Source organism: Aquarana catesbeiana, linkage group LG05, assembly GCF_042186555.1.
Source record: "Aquarana catesbeiana isolate 2022-GZ linkage group LG05, ASM4218655v1, whole genome shotgun sequence".
NCBI lineage: Eukaryota > Metazoa > Chordata > Amphibia > Anura > Ranidae > Aquarana > Aquarana catesbeiana.
Genome location: NC_133328.1, coordinates 51407384 through 51430556, shown reverse-complemented (window position 1 = coordinate 51430556; position 23173 = coordinate 51407384). Strand labels below are relative to the sequence as shown.

Sequence of the window (23173 nt, the reverse complement as noted above, 5' to 3'; positions counted from 1 at the left end):
TATAGAATGGTTCGGGTTTGGTTGGCAGTACCTCTGTCAAACGTGACCTATTCAAGTGAAAAGAGCCATGCCACATCCATGTGTGATGCATGCATTGGTAAAAGATATGTATGACTTTGCGAAAAAAACAAACATTTATACTCACCTAGGTGGATGCAGCATCAATCTGATGCTGCATGTGTCCCCCCCAGCTCTGTAGTAAGAACTGAGCGATCAAACACCGCTGATTGCTCAGTTCTCACCCTCCGCTCTGAGCAGATTGCCATGACTGTTAGTCACTGGCTCTCTGCTCTCCCCTCCAGCGCTTACTGTAGCGCTGGGATGTGGAGGGGGTGGGAAGGGCTGGCTCAGACTCTCGGCGGATCGCTGAGAGGCTGAGCCAGGTGACGATCCAGGCTTCTGGGTGGATCCAGACCATATGGTCGGGATCTTTTCAGAGCCTGTACCAGCTCTGTGACGTCAGCTGACACAGAACTAACTGCACTCCTGTGATCCATAGGAGAAGGCTAGCCAAAAAAGCTTTGGCTATGCTTCTCCTTTAGAGGTGAAAATATCTTTATTGTTTTACAAATCATATAAAAAGAAATGCAGTAAACAAGTATCAAAAAAACGAGGCCACTGCTAAGTATAGGTCACATGGATAATGTCCAATCTTAATGGGTGGGTGGTACCCTTGAGAGAAACCAGATAAGGTGAATGTATAGTGAAATTGACTAATAAGAACGAACATTCCTTTAATGAATATCAAGTAACAGTGGCGGCCAATCAATTAGGGGCGCCACCCCCTAATCCATGAGCCCGGCCCCTAATCTACATGCAGGGCACCAGACGCATGGATTTCAATGTTTTTTTTTTTTTTTTTGAAGCACGTGATTAGAGCCTGAGGCTCTAATTGGCTTCAGAAAAGGGTGGGCTCGGGGCGCAGAGCACTGTGCCCTGCGCTCACCCAGTTGTGTGACAATAGCGAATTATTATTCACTATTGTCTTCCTGCTTCTCCTCCCGGTCAATCAGCTAGCGGGTCTTAAGACCAGATTGGGCGAGAGGAGAAGCGACCATATTGGCCGGGAGCAGGGGGAGGCGCTGAGGAGGAGACGCAGGAGGAAGCCGCCGAAGCTGCCCGTGACCTGGATAGGGTAAGTGCGGGGCTGATGGGCAGCGGATGGGCACGCAAAGGGGGGGGGGGGTTGACCGACTGACTGAACGAACGGGGGGGGGAGTAGTAGGCTGGTCTGTTTGATCCCCCCAAAAAAACACAACACTAGATGCCACTGTCAGGTATAAGGAAAAATAAAGTAGTCATTGCCCAAACATATGAGTAAAGGAATATTGGCATGGCCTGATAGAATACCATGGGGTATAAAGGAATAGAAAGAAGCAAGAAAGGGGAAAAAAAGACCAAGGGTGGTCAGGAAGAGAGAGGGAAGAAGAGAGGTAAAGCCATGGGAAGGAGAGACAAGATAATGGTGAATCCTTGGGACCGGAAAGGCAGCAGATAGGATAATAATAAAAGGTAAGGAGATGGAAGGGCTGTTTACCAAAGGAGTATGCCAAGAGCAACCTTTAGTGGGGGTCTGGGAGGGCATCATAGGGATACTGGGTTGGCTTATATAAGGACTAAGAGGGTACAGTCGATGAGCCGCCAGGAGGCGATATTATCTCCTTAAGATTACCATAGAAAGAGAAGGGATCCAAATAAAGTGGAACCTCGGTTTGTGAGTAACGTGGTTAACGAGTGTTTCGCAAAACGAGCACTGTAATTTTAAAAATCCTAACTCGGTTTGCGAGTGTTGTCTCGCCAAACGAGCAGGATTCAGGCCAAAAGCGGTGTGCAGTATAGCTTTTGGTCTGAGGTGGGGGGCGCCGGAGCCGAACAGCGCCGATTGTCGGCGTTCGGAAATGCACGGAAAGGCCCAAGGACAGTTCGGCTGACCTTGGCAAATCTCGGAAAGGCTCATGAAAAGAGTCTTTCCGAGGTTTGCCGAGGTCAGCCGAAGTGTGCTCAGGCCTTTTCGGCTGTTTCCGAGTAGGGATGAGCTCCGGCGTGTTCGCATGGCGCACGTGCCGAGCCCGCCAGGAAGTCGGCACGGGGCAGCGCTAATCACAAGCAGTGAGACATTTCCCGATGTGCGGCTGCAGAGATCGGGAAATGTCTCCCTGCCTGTGATTAGCGCTGCGCTGTGCCGACTTCCTGGCGGGCTCGGCACGTGCGCCATGCGAACACGCCGGAGCTCATCCTTATTTCCGAGGCTCTCTGGCGCCCCCGCCTCTGGCCGCATGCGGTATTGCATCCCATTGAAGTCAATGCAAAACAAATTATTTTAGTTTCCTTTGACTTCAATGGGAAAACTCGCTTTGATATGCGAGTACTTTGGATTACGAGCATACTCCTGGAATGGATTATGTTTGTAATCTGAGGTTCCACTGTATACCACAAGACTTTATATTTTTCAAAGGTATCATTATCCAGCGCTAACATTTCTTCCATACGCATGATATTCACCGTGGCGACCCACAGCGATAATGGGGGGTAACATCAGCCTTCCAAATAAAGGTATGATTTTATATTTCTCCTTTAAACAGTGGCATTGCCTTTCAACGATTAGCACAGGCGGTGAGGAGGCAACATGTCATCTCTGGGCCGCCTGTCAAATGCCTCTTAAAAGTGATCCACCACAGAGGGGCAGCAATGATGGCTGCACATGATGTAAACAAGCTCTATGAGTGCACCTCCTCCCTCACCTCTTTGACGTGTAAAAAATCTTTAGCCTCAAAGGAAACGGCCATTCCTTGTACCGGGACCTCATCATCGTGAGCTGAACTGTAGCCAACATTTGTCCGTACAGCGAAAGCAACAGGTTTGGTCTGTAGAAAAGCACAAAGAAAACATATTAAAAACAATGACATCTTTCTAATGTCTAAATACAGTATAGTAGTTGTAAACTTAAAGTGGTTGTAAACCCAAAAAAACCCCCAAAAAACCTGCAAGACTAAGGCATAATGAGCTAGTATGCATACTAGCTCATTATGAATTACTTACCTGAGATTGAAGCCCCCGCAACCGCCCTTGTACACCGTTCCGGTGGCCGACATTATTTCCGGGTATCGCGGGCTCCGGCGCTGTGATTGGCCGGAGCCGCGATGACACCACTAGCAACGGCACACTCAATGAAGCAATGGCACGTCAGTGCACATCTGCCGATGATGTCGGCACATGCAAATACAGGGGATATCTCCTAAACCGTTCAGGTTTAGGAGATATCCGGGGTAGCTACAGGTAAGCCTTATTATAGAGTGTAAGCTCCTTGAGGGTAGGGACCGATGTGAATGTACAATGTATACGTAAAGTGCTGCGTAAATTGATGGCGCTATATAAGTACCTGAAATAAATAAATTGGCTTACCTGTAGCACAAAGTGGTCTATAAGGGTTTACAACCACTTTAAAGTGCAGTTGCGTCTTATGCAGTAAAGTTAAAATGCATGTATATGTACAGTCATTTTTTTTTTTCATTTTGGATAGCGTGGGGGTGGTTTTAGGGTTGCCACCTGTCCGGGATTCACCCAGACAGTTCGGGTTTAGATTCAAGCATCTGGGTTTCAGACTGTCTGAGACCCAGACACATTATTCAGACCGGACTATGGCTTCCCAGCAGGGTTGCTGGCTGCCGTTGTCTAAGCTTAAGAGTGTCTGAAAGTGGGGGTGTGAAATTTGAAGTCCAGCAGCCTCAGAGACATCTGGATGAAAGGTGCTGATTGCCAAGGAGTGAATGAGCTCACCATCCATCCCTGTCTGTGACTGAAGACTCCCCCCTTCTCTCTCCTGCCTCTGAGTGAGTACACTAAGGTAAATCAGGGTTCTCAGAGCACCCCTTACATCAGAGTTCCCTTTACACCAGAGGCCACAGTGTTCCACCTTACATTAGAGTCCTCTCCGTACATCAGAGTTCTCAGTGTCCCCCCTTAAATTAGAGTTCCCAGAGCATCCCTTATGTTAGGCCTCATGTATACTGCTGCTGCTAAACGGATGTTCCTGAACTCTCCTCTATGTTATCTTATCAGTACATGTACACAGGGGCATTTACAGTAGTTTCTAGGCAGTTGAGTTTAGAGGTTTTTTTTGGAATGCAAAAAAATGGGTTCAGAAGCTGAGTTTAGAGGCATTTCAAGCGCCAAAGGCTTCTAAATGCGGCTAAACGCAGTAACTTGTGTTTTGTTTACAGGCGTTTTTCATTTTTGGCTATTTTGAATTTTTTTTTTTAAATGCTTCTAAACGCAAACGCGGCACAACGGCGCTAAACCCGGCATGTAAACGCGGCAAAGCGAACATTTTAAACATGGGTTACTATTTGTCAAGTTAAATCGCTCAAGAGAGGTTGTAAAAACGTCCCATGTACATGAAGCCTTATGCCGCGTACACACGACCGGACTATACAGCCTACTTGGTCCGGCGTACCGGAGTCCATCGGACAATTCGATCGTGTGTGGGCTCCAGCGGACTTTTTTTTCTCAAAAGTTTGACAGACTAAGATTTGAAACATGTTTCAAATCTGTCCGACGGACTCGAGTCCGGTCGAAAAGTCTGCTCGTCTGACAGTGTAAGGGGGAACTATAAGAGTTCAGATGTAAAAGGGGAACTCTGTGGATTCATATGTAACAGGGGAACTCTGTGGATTCAGATGTAACAGGGGAACTCTGTGGATTCAGATGTAATAGGGGAACTCTGTGGATTCAGATGTAATAGGGGAACTCTGTGGATTCATATGTAATAGGGGAACTCTGTGGATTCAGATGTAATAGGGGAACTCTGTGGATTCATATGTAACAGGGGAACTCTGTGGATTCAGATGTAACAGGGGAACTCTGTGGATTCAGATGTAATAGGGGAACTCTGTGGATTCAGATGTAATAGGGGAACTCTGTGGATTCATATGTAATAGGGGAACTCTGTGGATTCAGATGTAATAGGGGAACTCTGTGGATTCAGATGTAATAGGGGAACTCTGTGGATTCAGATGTAATAGGGGAACTCTGTGGATTCATATGTAATAGGGGAACTCTGTGGATTCAGATGTAATAGGGGAACTCTGTGGATTCAGATGTAATAGGGGAACTCTGTGGATTCAGATGTAATAGGGGAACTCTGTGGATTCATATGTAATAGGGGAACTCTGTGGATTCAGATGTAATAGGGGAAATCTGTGGATTCAGATGTAATAGGGGAAATCTGTGGACTCTGATGTAAAGGGGGACTCTTGTTATTAACTTCATATGATTAGAAATGTTATTTAATGGTGAAATATATATGTATAGTTTATACTATAAAAAAAAAAGAAATTACTGTGCGCCGCTAAAGTGTTCGGGTTTGGCTTGAAGAAAAGGTGGCAACCCTAGATGGATTAGAACTCCCTGTCATGTTTTTACTACTTTCTATGTAACCTCTATTTTCCTTAGTAATCATTCACTAGTTTGAGAAGAAAAATGACAGGAAAACTGAAATGTTACAGCTGCCTCCAAAGTAAGAGGTTAAGATAAATCTTCACATAGGGAAACATGTTCCAGTAACAACAGTTTAAGAGGGCATTTTAGGATACAGAGATTTTCTCATACTTCCTTTAGGGCCGATTCACACAGGGGCAACACGACTTCAGCGCGACTTTGCAAGGCGACTTCAGCGCGACTTTAAGCAACTTACAGCGTGACTTCAAGTCGCCTCCAGGATAGGCGACTTTGGCTGTGGCCAATCACAGAATAATCAGCTCTCTGGGAGGGAGGGGTTTGCCTGGGTAAACTAATTTCTTTTCCTGTAAAGACTTGGAGGCAACTTCCATTGAATTCTATGGGTACAGGTCGCCTAGAAGTCGGATTGAAGTAGTACAGGAACCTTTTTTGAGCTCGGAGCGACTTGTGTAGTGTACATTAAGACGCTTTCATTGACTAGTTGTTGTAGTGTGAACCGACCCTAAGTGTCTCCAGGACAGGAAGTAAAAGATAATCTCCCTGAGGGGAAATCAGATTAATTAAAAAAAACATTGATGAGGTTGGACGAGGTTTTTTTCAACTTCTAACTTAAACTGGAAGTTTACCCATAACAACTTGATAGAAAATAATGTTCTTTAGCAAGGAACATACATTCCATATTAATAATTATGTTACCAAAATGAGTGTGTGCTGTAAACTGCCTCTAGCATTGCTCCAGTTTCTTCTTGCTGGAGGCGGCCAGTTTGCTAAAGCCCAGAGCCCCTGAACAGCAGTAAATCATAAAAAGCGGAACTAAACCCATCAATTTTTAGGTTTAAAAAAACAGTTACATTCCTGGAATACCGTGATTGCTAACTGTCACATTTGCTGGTGTCCTCAACCAAACTGTCAAACCATCAAATGGCTGGTGTAATTACTGATCACACGTGCAGCACCATGGCAGTTGCAGATCAAACAGAAGCAACCTCCTTGGCTGTAACGAATAGGAGGGTTTAATTCCGATTTAAGGCTATCACAAGATTGGCCTTTACAAACTTGACAGTGCCTTAAAATGGAGGGCAACTGAGCATGTGCAGAGCAGGGTGAGACAGTATATTCCTGGATTTTAAACAGTATAGACACTTATGTTTAAGGTTTTACATCGCTATACGCACAAAAGGGGCCAGTCTGAAGTGTTTTAACAGGACTTCATTTTCTGACTTAAGTTCCACTTTAACCTACTCTATTCAACACAAAAAAAAAATTATGGGCTACATATCTTCTTGCATATAGAAGATTTAAAAGTAAACCGGATGATATGATTCCATTGGTCTGAGGTAAAAGAGCGGTCCAGATCAGTCTCCCATTTAGCCGGACAAGGTAGCTGATGGTTTTCAAATGCCTAAACAAATCATATTATAGACAGCACACAGTGCTGAGCACATTATCAAAACATGAAACGTTAGCGTCGTGTCGCTTATCTTCAAAATTGAAGTCTCATGTCAAGTCTGGAGGAGTTTGAAGCCTTTCAACTAAGGATGAGCTCCGGCGTGTTCGCACACTCCACGTGCAGAACCCGCCAGGAAGTCGGCACAGCGCTGCGCTAATCACAGGAAGTGAAACATTTCCCGATCTCTGCAGCCGCACATCGGGAAAATGTCTCACTGCTTGTGATTAGCGCAGCGCCGTGCCGACTTCCTGGCGGGTTCTGCATGTGGAGTGTGCGAACACACCGGAGCTCATCCTTACTTTCAACACCTCCCCTTCAGGTCTGTGGTAATGCTCTGCAAACGCACTGAAAGAATACACAATGTAATACATAGGTACAAATAACGGCTTGTTGTACTGACTGTATACATATGTTAGAGCCCTTTTCAGCGGCGCTTTACAGTCATTTTAGCGGCGGCTTTCGGCTGCTAGCGGTGCACTTTTAACCCCCGCTAGTGGCCGAAAAATGGTCAAAAGCGCCGGCACAGCGCCGATTTGGCGGCGCTGCCCATTGATTCCAATAGGCGGGCGCTTTAGGAGCAGATTGTACGCCGCTCCTAAAGAGCCCCAAAGATGCTGCTTGCAGGTTTTTTTTTGACGTCCTGCCAGTGCAGCGCTCCAGTGTGAAAGCCCTCAGACAGAAGAGGCGCTTTACAAGCGCTTTGCAGGCTCTATTTTTAGCCCTAAAGCGCCTGTAAAGCGCCTCAGTGTGAAAGGGGTCTTGGTCTTACATATTTATGGCACTTGGGCTTTACAACCATGTTAATGCATAGAATGCATTAAGATAAAAAACCTTCTGACTTTAGAACCAATTTAATGGTACGACAGAGGACAGCTTCCCACATACGTAGCTATGCCCTATATCGAATCTATAGTCACACTTTGTTTCCGATCGTGCGTGGACTTGCTCATTTGATTTTTATAGGACGAATACTGTACTCAATAAAGGGTAAGTTCACCTTTACAGAAAAATCTGTAAGGTAAACTTACGCAGGACCCCCTTCCTCCTCCCAGTCAGGAGGTACGTTTAGGAGCATTCTAGTTGGTGGCGCCATCACATGGGCGGCGCCGACCTATCAGAACCCGCGTAGCCCGTCCTCTCAGCGGGGAAGAAGATGAGAGAATCCTGAGGGGATTTCTAAGCCCCGGAGCCGTGAGGCGGCTATACCGGGGTTTAGAACGGGAGATCGCCACAGGAGGAGGGAGTCCTGTGTAAGTTCACCTTACAGATTTTTCTGTAAAGGTGAACTTACACTTTAAATTAAAATCATTGAAACATTTTTCAACACGTCCCTTTGGAATTTTTTGTCTGAACAGTCCATATCGGCTCTTGAATGCAGTGTACTAACGAACAGAAAAATCGAACAATATGAATACAGATATACAGATAATTTAATCAGATTTCCTAATAGTGTGTACTAGGCCTTAGACCCACAGAGAAACCATGTAAGGCTTTAGTAGTTGCCCTCAAAAAGAAAGTGCAAGGGCCAGATATTTGTAATAAAAAAACAAACAAGTAACCATTGCTAATCAGCCATATTTATATGTTCCCTTTCATTCTGAAAACAGAGTGTGGGGAAGAGAAGACACTTTGGGCCTCATGTCTGAGGAACCCGACTATAGAACTTTCTGAATTTTCTCCTAGAATAATCCCTCAGCTTCTTCCTTTCCTGTTGCTGGGGAAGGTGGGAAGAAAGATGTGAGGGAGACCCTGGCTGGTTGCTGGGCAGAACACAGTCTGACTCTTCATACAGGAGGCCATGTTTTATGACATCAATGGAGACCGAATATGAGGTATCTGCTATTTGCATAACATTTATTGCTTATTTTTAGTAGAAAGATGAAGTCAAATCGGATATAGCATTGAAAGAAGGTCACAATATATACCTGATGTCATAGGCATATTTCATTTTTAGGATCCAAATTGTGTACACAACAGGCTCAATTCACCAAACTGAAACAATTGTTATTTGCCACAAAAAAAACAAAAGCAACAGCAAAAAATATTAACATGGCTGAAAATAATGATCTTATGGGCAGACATGTGGAAAATTAGTTTTGTATTGACTGCAAAGTATCGGTTTCAGTATCGGGAGCATTTGGGCGAGTACCGATACTCACGCAAATGCTTGGTATTGGCACCAATACCGACATTGGTGCATCCCTAGTAAGAACAATAGTTACGAACATCAGACGTGTTATAATCAATGTATTATTTGTTATAAGGTTCACACCAGATGCACTTTTATTCTGCATCAAAAGCGCACGGACAGTGTTTAACATGGATTCCAATGGCCCTAGTTCACACCAGTGGAGTGCAGTCCATCTCATAACATTCTCCATGTGGAAATAGGGAGGATGTAGCTACTCAATTTGCAATTATCATGTTGGAATATATGTACAGTCGTGCATTTTATATAGTCTTTACAATAGCCATATTTTATGTTTTTTCTTCATGTATTTATATGTATATGTCAATAAATATTATTGTTTATTTTCTACCTGTTTTTAGCCCATGCCTCATTTAAAGTCTCAACCCTTTCCATTATATCAATACAAAATGAATGGGCGCAAATCACACTGCAAAGAATCGCATGCAATTTGAACAGAAATGTGGTGTGATTCCTGTCCGAATCACATGCGATTTCCCCCACAGCCCCTGTTTGTGTGTGTGTGTGTATATTTAAAAAATGTTAGAACAGTGCATATTTGGCCACATGCAAAATAATCTGCATAGGTGTCCCGGTCCACTGATGATAGCAAATCACGGGCGCTGGAGGTGCTCACAGGGCTAGAGGAGATGTAGAGGCGGTCTGCCCCCAAGTTGACATCACTTCTGCTAATTTCTAGTTCTTACAAATTATCCAAATAGAGGGGAGGTAGGATGTAGGGGGGGGGGGGGGGTAGGTACTGCTTAAATATAGCACCAATTAGGGCAATATCCACATATATAGTAATCACCTCCATTTTTGGAGGTACTTTGCCTAAATGAAGAAATAAAAAATAAGCAAAGTCTTCTCTTACATCAAATGGCATCCATTCTTAAAATTGCAAAAGAATAGCATGAAAATACTATGAGCTAGGAAACTGAACGGTTGCATTATGGAGTGAGAAAGTCATTTTTTTTCTCCCACAAGATACAGTTGGCCATACTTTCCTCAAGTAGTAAAAACTACTTTAGAACTGAAATTTGGGAGACAATGAAACTTGTTGAACTCATATTGATTTTTAACCTAAAAAAGGTGTCCAGGTGTGTCAGATGCTTGTCCCCCCCCCCTCCCCCCCCCCCTTCATCACAATGATGAAGACTGACAAATGGCCTGGTGATGAAGGAGTATTACAGGCAGGTACACAAGTGGTTAATTAATATAACTGGAGCTACTAAATCAACAAAGGGCAGATTTTCTAGTAAACGTTTGTCATCCACTTCTCGTATCCTGGGAGCTCCCATTTATAGAAACCACTTTTCCTTTTTTTTATGTAACATGGAACATTTCCCAATAAACACATTCTCACAAGGACAGAGCTCTTCAGCAAATTTTATTTCTTGACTTTCATTAAACTTTTTGGTAACAAGTTATTAAAATAGAAACAATCATCTTCCAAATTTAGATCCGTGCTTCTTTGGGAAAAAAAGGCGGTGCATCCTTCTTTATTGAGAAAATCCATGAAAAGATCAGTCCACTCCAAACTAGTATTTCAGACCTGGGATTTTCTATTTGTTGCTATTTGTTGTGGGTATGCTTTTCAGTTGCATTATTCACTGGCTGATGGCATCATGTTCTAAGATTCTTCATGAATCCATGCTGATTACTGCTAATGATACCGTTGTCATTACTAAAATCCTGTATATAGTCCCTTATCATCCCCTCCAAGAGCTTGCTTACTATTGATGTTAGACTAACTGGTCTGTAATTCCCAGGGATGTATTTTGGGCCCTTTTTAAATATTGGTGCTACATTGGCTTTTCTCCAATCTGCTGGTACCATTTCAGTCAGTAGACTGTAGAGCTGCACGATTCTGGCCAAAATGAGAATCAAGATTTTTTTTTTTTGCTTAGAATAAAAAGATCACGATTCTCTCACGATTCTCGCGACGTAAAATCTTTCACATTATACAAAAAAAAAATGGGCTAACTTTACTGGTTAGATTTTTTTTTTTTTTTTTTAATTCATTAAAGTAATTTTTTCCAAAAGCAACAACCACAATTTTATTCTCTAGGGTGTTTACTAAAAAATATATATGTTTGGAGGTTCTAAGTAATTTTCTAGCAAAAACAAATGATTTTAACTTGAAACCAACAAATGTCAGAAAAATGTTTAGTGTTTAAGTGGTTAAACTTGGCGTGGCTTGGCAATGGCGCTGTGAGGCTGCTCTTTCTGGGAGCTCCGTGCTTCGCTCAGGCTGGGAACCGGATCTAGTGCACCTACCGTGCAAACAACTATATGTCCATGACGGACAGACCTCCGGGAACACCTGCAGCCAACAAAAACGCGGACATTTCAGCTTATTTCCTGCGGAATACAGCCACTCCGTCACAGGCCCCCGAATCCAAGATGGCGCCGCCGCGCAACAACAACGCGGGCACAGCATCGCTCAAACAGACGAGCAAAGGGCCCCCCAGTGCCTCTCAAGGTAACGGGTCTCTCCCCCACAGACCGGACTCCCCGATCCTATCCCCGGAAATCCCGGGGATAGACAGTTGCTCGTTCGCGCAATCTGTACAGTCTGCCAGCACACAGGGGCCAGCACTGCCTGAAGGCTGGAAGGAGCTGATAGCCCTTCTCCCCACTAAAAAAGACATCTCTGACTCGGCAGCTACTATCGTGAATACCCTTTCTAAAGAAATCCATGACCTTAAGCAGAGGATAGATACAGTAGACTCTAGGGTATCTGAGGTGGAAACATCCACTTCCCTGTTAGAATCCAGAATGTCAGCCATGGAAAAGGTTCATGTTGATTATAAAAAACGCCTGATCCTGATGCAACTTTCCATAGATGATGGAGAAAATCGCAGCAGAAGAAACAACATCAGAGTACGCGGCCTACCTGAAGCCACATCAGGGAGTGACCTCAGAGCTACGATAGTGGCCATATTTAATCGATTGCTGGACAAACCACCTACAGATGAGCTGGAACTGGACCGAGTGCACCGTGTGCAGGGCCCTAGGAGAGGAGACGATCCAGCGCCGAGAGATGTATTGGCGAGAGTTCACTATTACACAATCAAGGAGGAAATTTTACAGAAGTCATGGACCCGGGGTCCCTTAGACTTTGATGGTGCGACTGTGCAACTCTTCCCTGATTTATCGCGACTCACCCTACGCATGAGAGGCCAACTACGACCATTACTTGAAGCAATCAGATCAGCAGGAGCCACATACAGATGGGGACACCCCTTCCACTTGATTGTTCTGAAAGGGACCAACTCATTCGTGCTGCGATGGCCGGAACAGCTTCCCGACCTGTTCGGGTTCTTGGAGTGCCCCGGTTTCTCCGTGCCCAACTGGCTGGACTTTCCAATCACCTTCAACAACCCACGTTCTGCATCACCAAGACCCCAAAGATCCGGTAGACGACAATGGCGCTCAAGGTCCAGGATATCCCCGAGAGACAATCTCACCTCACCAGAGTCTTGATTGGACTACCCTCCCTGATCTCATAAAATATACACACGGTTCCGTGAGTGGGTCCTGTATAGTTTAAGGGGCTTATTATGTATGTGGGTTATTAGAAGGCCTTGCACCTCGTTACAGAGCGGCAATGCCTACAATGGTTGTTTAGACCCAAATGCTTTTGAGGCCTTCTCGCTGCGCCTCCCCCCCATGGTTCCCCACTTGTAACGGAGGCATTTTGTGTTGCTCCCCGTTTATTTTATTTATTTTTTTTTTTTTCTGGGGATGTGGGGTGGCGGCGCTGGGGGAGCCCTGATTCAGAAGACACGGTGTTGCGTATAGCTTAATACTGCTTTGATCTTAGGCACCAAAGTTCACTGTGATAGTTATGTTACAGACGAGTAGTTGGTGTATGCGTTTCTCTGAGTTCACATACACTACATTACAGGGGGTCACATACATGCAGCCTGAAGGTTCAGCAACACGACAAATAGAGTTGTTTTTGGAATTTTTATTATTTTTTATGTTTTATTTTTATGTTTTATTTCTATGTTCCATTTATAGCGGTAATAGTCTGGTATCTTTTATTATACCGGTTCTCTCCTGTCGACACGTCTCCCACTGTGTCGCAGAGTCTAGTCTTCCACACCCACTAATAGGTAGCGCATACGTGCGCAAGGCTTAGTTTAGCAACAGTAGGATAATTCATTTATCCTTCTTAGTATTATTTTTTCTCATCTCCTAGCTTTCACTTCCTTCTTCCTCCCTCCTTCTCTCAGTCCTCCCCTCTACTTCTTCCTTTCTGCCCTTCCTCCTCTTATTCTTCCACCCCTCTCGTCTCTGGCGGTGGTTCCGCCCCCACTCCCCCCCCCCGCGTTATACCTCCCTGGACATCTTCTTTATTTCTGTATTGTTGTTTGGTATTGGGGTGCGACATGGCCCCCCCAGGTAATCCCACGGGTCCACGCACGCGAGGAGGGATAAAATTTACCTCCCTCAATGTTAGGGGACTGGCGACACCGGAGAAACGCTCCAGATTACTCTCAGACCTGAAAAAAACACGCTCACAGGTGGCGTTCATTCAGGAAACACATTTCAAACAGTCGGCAGTTCCCAGACTTAGTAACAGGGACTTTCCCAATGCGTACCACGCTCCCTCCCCTTTGTCGAAATCGAAGGGGGTTAGCATATTGATAGCCAGATCTTTACCGTGGACGCTGTTAGAGGAGAGAGCAGACCCACTTGGGCGGTACCTGCTCTTAAAGGGCAAAATCAGAAATGCCACAGTGACCCTGGTCAATGTTTATTTTCCCAACTCTGACCACCTGTCCTTCTTGCGTTCACTCACTTCTTTGATCCTGGAGTTCCGGGAGGGTTTGTTCCTGATGGGCGGTGATTTTAACTTTGCCCCGGAGCCACTACTCGACGTTTCGAGAGGAGCGTCTCATTTATCCTTCGCTTACTTGAAGAAACTTAAACAGGAGTTGGCTGGCCTGCAGTTAGTCGATCCCTGGAGGGCCATGCACCCTGAGGAGAGGGATTACACCTACTTCTCTGCGGTGCATGGAACCTACTCCAGGATAGACTTTTTCCAGATTCAACATAAGGATCTCCCTTATGTCACCTCATCCCAAATTGATTACATTTCCCTATCGGATCATGCTCCCACACATGTAACCATGTGCTGGGATACAGAACTTAGATCCCCCCCAACTTGGAAACTAAACGAGTCGCTGTTACAGATCCCGGAAGTACGCACAGAGATAAATAGGGCACTAACCAACTATTTCTCAGAAAACACGGACTCACAGATGTCCCCAATGACAATATGGGAGGCCCATAAATGTGTAATAAGAGGTGAACTAATTAGGATCGGGGCTGCAAAAAAAAGGGAAAGAACCAAACAGATTGATTCCTTGATATCCCAAGTGCGGTCTCTCGAGCTGCTACACAAGAAGTCTATGGCCGAAACTCACCTCAAGGCTCTATTGAAGGCCAGAGGTGACCTGAAAGACCTTCTGTACCACAAAACGCTACAGAATCTGGCTTGGGCTAGAAGATTTATGTTCGAATTTTCCAATAAACCAAGTACCATGTTGGCCAGACTTCTACGTGGTCCGAGACAGCGCACTTACATTCCATCAATAGTGACCTCACAAGGGGCGAAAGCTCACACCTCCAGAGATATAGCCAGCGAATTCGTTAAGTATTATCAACAATTATACAACCTACACAAGGGGGAACCCGTGGGTTCCTTGGAGGAGAAGGAGAGGTTGGCGGGTGAATACATCAGGTCCTCGGGTATGCCTTCTTTGCCAACTGAAATAAGTGACGCTTTCGAAGCGGACATTACTCAGGAAGAACTAGTGCTAGCGCTGGCACAAACGAAACCTAGGAAGGCACCGGGGCCGGATGGCTTCACCCTGACCTATTACCAGACCTTTGAGCCCAACCTGTCGCCGCACTTTCTCAAAGCATACAACACATTAAAGGAGGGTAGTACTAACATGGTAGACTCCCTACGGGCATTTATATCCCTGATTCCAAAGGAAGGGAAGGATCCCAATTACTGCAGTAACTACCGCCCGATTGCGTTACTTAACGTGGATCTGAAATTATTTTCCAAAATCCTCGCCAATAGAATCTTACCGCATATCCCACAACTGATCCACCTGGACCAGACGGGGTTTGTGCCGCTGAGGGAGTCGAGAGACAATACCATTAGAGTTCTCAATCTTATACATGAAGCGAGATCAGTCCAGAAGCCTTTTCTGCTTCTCTCCACGGACGCAGAGAAGGCTTTTGATAGGGTGGCCTGGCATTTTATGCGGGCCACTCTGGAGCATATTGGAATAGGCCCAAACATGAGAGGCTGGATCTCATCTTTGTACTCGGCTCCCTCGGCGGCGGTACGGGTTAACGAGTGGCGTTCGGAATTCTTTGACATTTCAAACGGGACGAGACAAGGGTGCCCCCTGTCCCCACTGATTTTCATTCTCTCCCTCGAGCCGTTCATGTGTAGCATTCGTGGGAATCCTAATATAACGGGAATTACTAAACCCTCCGGACACCACAAAATTGCGGCCTTCGCCGACGATCTGATCTTTTTCGTCTCCAACCCACAGATTACGCTACCCAACATCCTTTCAGCCCTTAAGGCATATGGGGAATTATCAAACTACAAAGTCAATTGTGCCAAGTCCGCGGTGTTGAATATCACACTACCAGCTAGGGAAGCTGTAAACATGAGCAAATCCTTCTCCTTTAGGTGGGCGGAGAAATCTATCCGCTACCTGGGGGTGGACATCACCCCGGACTTGGCACACCTATACACCAGCAATTTCGTACCCCTACTCCAGAGACTTAAGATAGATCTCCAGACGTGGCACAGACTTACCCTGACCTGGTTTGGACGTTGTACCGCCCTGAAAATGACAGCCCTACCCCGGATTTTATATGTACTTCAAACATTACCGATCCAGTTACCAACTACTTTCTTTAAGCAAATTCAGTCTATCATTAGAGAATTTATTTGGTCTCATAAATCCCCCAGAGCGAAAATACAAACACTGACCAAACCCAAAGATAGGGGGGGAGTGGGTCTCCCGGATATCTCTCGATATTACCAAGTGGTTCACTTAGCCAGGATTACCGATTGGCACTGTAACAGAGACTCCAAACAATGGGTGGGAATGGAGGTTGAAGATTCTTCTATTCCCTTACTCCCATCCCCGTGGCTCATGTCCACCCCGCCGGTGGACATGAAATCTCACCCGCTAATAGGTGCCACCCTCCGGGTTGCGAGGAAAATATTCCGCACCACAGACATATCACCGCTACCCTCACCCATGACGCCGATTATAGGTAACCCGGACTTTACCCCCGGACTCACAAGTCGCCAATTGAGACAGTTGACGATTGGTGAAAAACAGTCCCTAGGTGAGGTTTGGCCCCGGGGAGAACTTCCAACTGCCTCCACACTCTCCAGACTCATAGATCCTCCATTAGACAGCTTCAGCACTCTTCAACTTAGACATTATCTGAAGACCCTCCAGAAATGACACTATGCCCCTCGGAGCCACACTCCCCTGGAATCTCTCTGCAAATCTGGGGAACCAGACACACACTGTCGTTTCTATACAGTCTTCTGACGAGTCAGGGGGGGGACACAACTCCAGAGTTCCTCCTGAAATGGGAAAGGGACCTGGAGACTCAGTTCACCACTCAACAAAGAGAGAAGGTCTTGGTCTTAGCACATAAGTCCTCGATTGCGAGCCATTATCAAGAAGCGGGATATAAAATCCTGACCAGGTGGTACAGAGTCCCATATGTGTTACATAAAATGAACCCGTCGCTGTCGGATAGGTGTTGGAGATGTGACAGGGAAGTGGGAAATATGCTTCACGTCTTTTGGTCGTGCCCACTCCTGAGACCCTTTTGGGAGGAGGTGACCACGACTATTCAAAGTCTGACCTCGGTCAATCTCAAAGACAACCCGGCCGCATGCCTTCTACACCTGACCACGAGACCGATTCAAAAATACAAGAAAACATTGACAATGCAACTCCTAAACGCAGCTAGGACATGCATTCCGGCGCTCTGGCGGAATCCTCTCCCTCCGTCCAGGGTCCTGTGGTATTCAAAAGTTAACTGTATTTTACGCATGGAGGAACTGACGGCAACTCTACAGAACAGAGAGGAACAATTTATTGACAAATGGAGACCCTGGAGATATTTTGTGGGTACAGACGCATATCTGCAGGACATGGCAGTGACACAATCTCCGCCTACCTGAGATACAACCCCAAAAAACCCCATTGAAACAGATATACGTGTACACCCCTTTGGGGTGTGGCGGGTGGGATCGTGTTGGGGGCGGTGTCGCAGCCATCCCTTTACAACCCCTTCCTTTTTGCCCTCTTTTCACCCTCTCATGCACCCCCTTCCCCTTTCCTACCCCGCTTTTCTTTCCACTTTCTACTCTTTTCTTCTCTTTTAGTATCTTATGTCTCGATCAGCTCACTAAGCAGCCGTGGTGACGGCGATTACGAATATAATGTGAACGACATTTTTTGAAGTGAGCAGGTAACACTCACCTATATAGCAAAAGACATATCTGTCTTTAAAGGTTTAAATGTTTTAATAGATATCAAAACTGTTCATAAACAATTTAAGTTTTATGCAAGGAGGCCCGTTGGTAGGCAACCTTGATATAATATATTATGTATGAAACAGATATACTTTTGGCTGGAACATATCTATGCTACCATATTTGTTTGGTAAATAACTTGGATTTTGGGCTACAGTTATACTTCATATGATTCAAAAGTATTTTTGTATGGAATACATTACCTGCTGTAACCTAGACTGTATTTCTATGCCTTCTGTATATCAAAATAAAGGAATTTAAAAAAAAGTGGTTAAACTTTTTTCACTTACACAGGAAGTCTATTCCATTGACAAATTGTTACAATGTTTATACTTATGTTCAACTGATAAAGAATGTTTTGTTTCTTGGCAGACTGCCCCTTTTTTCTCTTCCTTTCTTTTGAGGGCTGTGGCTTCAGAAGAGCAGAGAGAATTCTTTGCATAGAAAGAATTGTGAAACACTTTAGTCAAGATCGCGATAACGATTCTTGACGATGAATTGTGCAGCTCTAGTAGATTGTCAGTAAAAATTAGGAACAATGGTCTGGCAATTACTTGACTGAGTTCCCTAAGTACCCTCGGATGCAAGCCATCTGGTCCCAGTGATTTATTAATGTTAAGTTTCCCAAGTCTAATTTTAATTCTGTCCTCTGTTAACCATGGAGGTGCTTCCTGTGATGTGTCATAAGGATAAACACTGCAGTTTTGGTTACTGAAGCCCCCGATTCCCTCGTAACCAGATCTTTGTTACCAGATGTCCCGTACTTCCCCCATTCACATCCCCAACCAAATGCAGTCGGCTGCATGAGAGGCATTTTCTTTATGTCCTCCCGAGTACCCCTACCCAACGAACCCCCCCAAAAAAGATGTCGTGTCTGCAGCAAACGCGGATATAGGCGTGACACCCGCTATTATTATCCCTCCTGTCCTGACAATCCTGGTCTGGCGTCAAATGTAAACAGCAATTGCACCATGCATGTGAGGTATCACCGCGAAGGTCAGATCGAGGGCAGTAATTTTAGCAGTAGACCTCCTCTGTAAATCTAAAGTGGTAACCTGTAAAGGCTTTTAAAAATGTATTTAGTTTGTCGCCACTGCACGTTTGTGCGCAATTTTAAAGCATGTCATGTTTGGTATACATGTACTCGGCCTAAGATCATCTTTTTTATTCCATCAAACATTTGGGCAATATAGTGTGTTTTTTCCCAAAAAAATGCGTTTGAAAAATCGCTGCGCAAATACCGTGTGAAAAAAAAATTAAACACCCACCTTTTTAATCTGTAGGGCATTTGCTTTAAAAAAATATATAATGTTTGGGGGTTCAAAGTAATTTTCTTGCAAAACCGCCTTCAGGCTTTCTAAGGGCGTAAATTTTTGATTTTTCTCTTCACTGCCTATCACAGTTTCGGAGGCCATGGAATGCCCAGGTGGCACAAAACCCCCCCAAATGACCCCATTTTGGAAAGTAGATACCCCAAGCTATTTGCTGAGAGGTATAGTTAGTTTTTTGCAGACCTCACTTTTTGTCACAAAGTTTTGAAAATTGAAAAAAGAAAAAAAAATGTTTTTTTCTTGTCTTTCTTCATTTTCAAAAACAAATGAGAGCTGCAAAATACTCACCATGCCTCTCAGAAAATAGCTTGGGGTGTCTACTTTCCAAAATGGGGTCATTGGGGGGGGGGGGGGGTTTGTGCCATCTTGGCATTTTATGGCCTTCAAAACTTGGATAGGTAGTGAGGAGTGAAATAAAAAATTTACGCCCTTAGAAATCCTAAAGGCAGTGATTGGTTTTCGGGGCCCCGTACGCGGCTAGGCTCCCAAAAAGTCCCACACGTGGTATCCCCGTACTCAGGAGAAGCAGCAGAATGTATTTTGGGGTGCAATTCCACATATGCCCATGGCCTGTGTGAGCAATATATCATTTAGTGACAACTTTTTGTAAATTTTTTTTTTTTTTGTCATTATTCAATCACTTGGGACAAAAAAAAACAATATTTAATGGGGCTCAACATGCCTCTCAGCAATTTCCTTCGGGTGTCTACGTTCCAAAATGGGGTCATTTGTGGGGGTTTTGTACTGCCCTGCCATTTTAGCACCTCAAGAAATGACATAGGCAGTCATAAACTAAAAGCTGTGTAAATTCCAGAAAATGTACCCTAGTTTGTAGACAATATAACTTTTGCGCAAACCAATAAATATACGCTTATTGACATTTTTTTTACCAAAGACATGTGGCCGAATACATTTTGGCCAAAATGTATGACTAAAATTGAGTTTATTGGATTTTTTTTTTATAACAAAAAGTAGAAAATATAATTTTTTTTCTAAATTTTCGGTATTTTTCCGTTTATAGCGCAAAAAATAAAAACCGCAGAGGTGATCAAATACCATTAAAAGAAAGCTCTATTTGTGGGAAGAAAAGGACGCAAATTTCGTTTGGGTACAGCAGTGCATGACCGCGCAATTAGCAGTTAAAGCGACGCAGTGCCAAATTGTAAAAAGTGCTCTGGTCAGGAAGGGGGTAAATCCTTCCGGGGCTGAAGTGGTTAAAGAATTTCTTGGGATTTTTTTTGCTCTCCTCCGCTGTGTCTTTTTTGTTCTATCTTAAGCACCCTAATTGCACCCTTACATTTCTTGTTGCATTCTTTCAAGTCTGAATGCTGATGATGATCCCTCAACCTTGTATTTTGAAGGCCTTCTCCTTTGCTTTTATATGCATTTTTACATTGGAGTTAAGCCATCCAGGACTCTGGGCAATTGGCCCTAGTATGTGTGTATGTACAAATCTAGTATGGGTTTTATCTGCACCCCCATCTCTTGTAGCTCCTGTAAGGCAAGAGCCCCCATTCACATCAGGCCGATTTGAAATGCAATTTTACATGTCAAATCGCATGCCAGATCGGAGCCTAATTGGTGCAAAGCCGTCTTTGTGGCGCCGCACTGATTCCCTGGCCTGCTCACACTAGAATGCCTTGTGGGAAACCCATTTTCCCGTGGCGGTTTCCCGCACCACATTCAAATCACACTGCCTTTGCGACCTGCAGCAGGTGTCAGTGCAATGTTAACAATGCCCCAAATGCAGGTCGCAAACGCAGGGCGTTTGCCCGCAGTGGATCGCATGTTGCTGCAAATGTACTATGCGATCTGGTTGCAGTGAGTTTCCAAAAGGAGTGCATGCACGCCTTTTGGTGAGGTGCAGTGTGATTTCAGCCCATTCAAAATTCAAGAATGGGTTAAAATTGCACTGCACAGAACTGCATATGAAGTGCACAGGAATACGCATATCTGCTATTCACATATAGTTCCTAGTGTGAATGGGCCCTTAAACTGCAGCAGAGAAGGATCAGGTCAAATCTGGGCATACATAGAAATTCAATTTATAACAGAAAACCTGGACTTAGCAGAGGATGAAGAAAAGAAAATCTGTAGAACTGAAGGAAGCTTTGTCACATTTAGAGGAACCCGGCACTACAATGCTACAGACAACATCCATCTGAAAAAGAAAGCTTTCGTAACATGCAGCTTAAAAACACGATCGGCCCTACCAAATTAGGAAATGCTGAACTCTGAAAATGCAGCTAGCAGTGACGGGAGAGGAATCTGCAACTGCTGAGCCCAGAATGGCACACAGACCAACATTGTACATACAGAGCCAATACACGATCCTTACATTCCACCTGCTGGGAGCTTTACTACAAGGCTTCTTCATGGAGCAACTCCACCCACAACTCTTATCTTGGTCAAGTGTTGTTGGTGGTGGAGAAGAGTTAGGGACCCCGGCAGGGAGATGCTTTCCCCTTTAACATCCCCCAGGTCAGGGCTTTGTTTTAGCAGGAATGTAGGGGAGTGTATGTAATGGTAATGGTGCTGGGGTGTGCTGGAGGGTCTATTGATACTGGCTGCTGCGGGATCCTATGTTGCAGGGAAAAGGGGGGTGACTATTGTTGCTGGTAGGTGATCTATTTTTGCTCAGGGGGGGGGTGTCTTATGTTGCTGGGGGGTCAATTGTTGCTGGGAGGAATCTACTGTTTAGGGAGGGGTCTCCTGTTGCTGGCTGCTGGAGGTTCTATTAATTTTGACTGATGGGAGATCTATTGTTGCTGGTAGGGGTTTATTGTTGCAGAGGGTCTATTGTTGTGGGCGGTCTATTGTTTCTGGGGGGGTATAATGTTGCTGGGAGCGATGCATTGTTGTTGTCAGACCTTTTGTTGCAGAGGGGTTATTGTTACCGGGAGGGATCTATTGTTGCTGTCGGATCCTTTTTTGTGGGTGGCCTATTGTTGCTGGTAGGGGTCTATTGTTGTGGGCGGTCTATTATTGCTGGGGGGTTTAATGTTGCTGGAAGCGATCCATTGTTGTTGTCAGACCCTTTGTTGCAGAGGGGCTATTGTTGCTGGGAGGGATTTATTGTTGCTATCGGATCCTTTGATGTGGGCGGTCTATTGTTGCTGGTATGGGTCTATTGTGGCAGAGGGTCTATTGTTGCTGGTAGGGGATCTATTGTTGCAGAGGGTCTATTGTTGCTGGTATGGATCTATTGTTGCAGAGGGTCTATTGTTGCTGGTATGGGATCTATTGTTGCAGAGGGTCTATTGTGGGCGGTCTATGGTTGCTGAGGGGGGTCTATTATTGTTGGGGGGGGTCTAATGTTGTTGTCAGATCATTTGTTGCAGAGGAGCTATTGTTGCTGTCAGAGCCTTTGTTGTGGGTGGTCTATTGTTGCTGGTAAGTAATCTATTGTTGCGTGGGGTTGTCTTATGTTGCTGGGAGGGGTCTAATGTTGAAGAAGGGGTCTACTGTTGCTGGCTGCTGCAGGTTTTATTAATGCTGGCTGCTGGGAGATCTATTGTTGCTGGGAGGGGGGTCTATTGTTGCTAGGGTGGATCAGTTGTTGCTAAGGGGGAGACTTTTGTTGCTGGGAGTGGTTATTGTTGCAGGGGGTCTATTGTGGGCGGTCTATGGTTGCTGAGGGGGGTCTATTATTGTTGGGGGGGGGTCTAATGTTGTTGTCAGATCATTTGTTGCAGAGGAGCTATTGTTGCTGTCAGATCCTTTGTTGTGGGTGGTCTATTGTTGCTGGTAAGTAATCTATTGTTGCGTGGGGTTGTCTTATGTTGCTGGGAGGGGTCTAATGTTGAAGAAGGGGTCTACTGTTGCTGGCTGCTGCAGGTTTTATTAATGCTGGCTGCTGGGAGATCTATTGTTGCTGGGGGGGGGGGGGGTCTATTGTTGCTAGGGTGGATCAGTTGTTGCTAAGGGGGAGACTTTTGTTGCTGGGGGTGGTTATTGTTGCAGGGTGTCTATTGTTGCTGGGAGGGGGATCTATTTTACTGTTTTTCTTAACACATTTCATACAAATTACTTAGCACCACAAAATTATACTTGGTTCTGTATTCTCTAAAGGGGGACGGTGCTGGGAGGTGGGTAGGGGGTGGAACCAAGGGATGGTGCTTGGTGGTGGGTAG

The 23173-nt window shown here is 45.0% G+C and overlaps 1 protein-coding gene across 11 annotated transcripts in view; it reads right to left on the bottom strand.

Annotated features, from left to right (window-relative positions):
• The window catches only part of CACNB2 (calcium voltage-gated channel auxiliary subunit beta 2), a 426586-nt gene that overhangs the window by 53071 nt on the left and 350342 nt on the right, over window positions 1–23173 (bottom strand). For all 11 annotated transcript variants that reach the window (XM_073629732.1, XM_073629733.1, XM_073629737.1 and 8 more), the window contains one exon: window positions 2742–2864. In XM_073629732.1, coding sequence (XP_073485833.1) covers window positions 2742–2864 — 123 coding nt within the window. The remainder of the gene's footprint in view (window positions 1–2741; window positions 2865–23173) is intronic.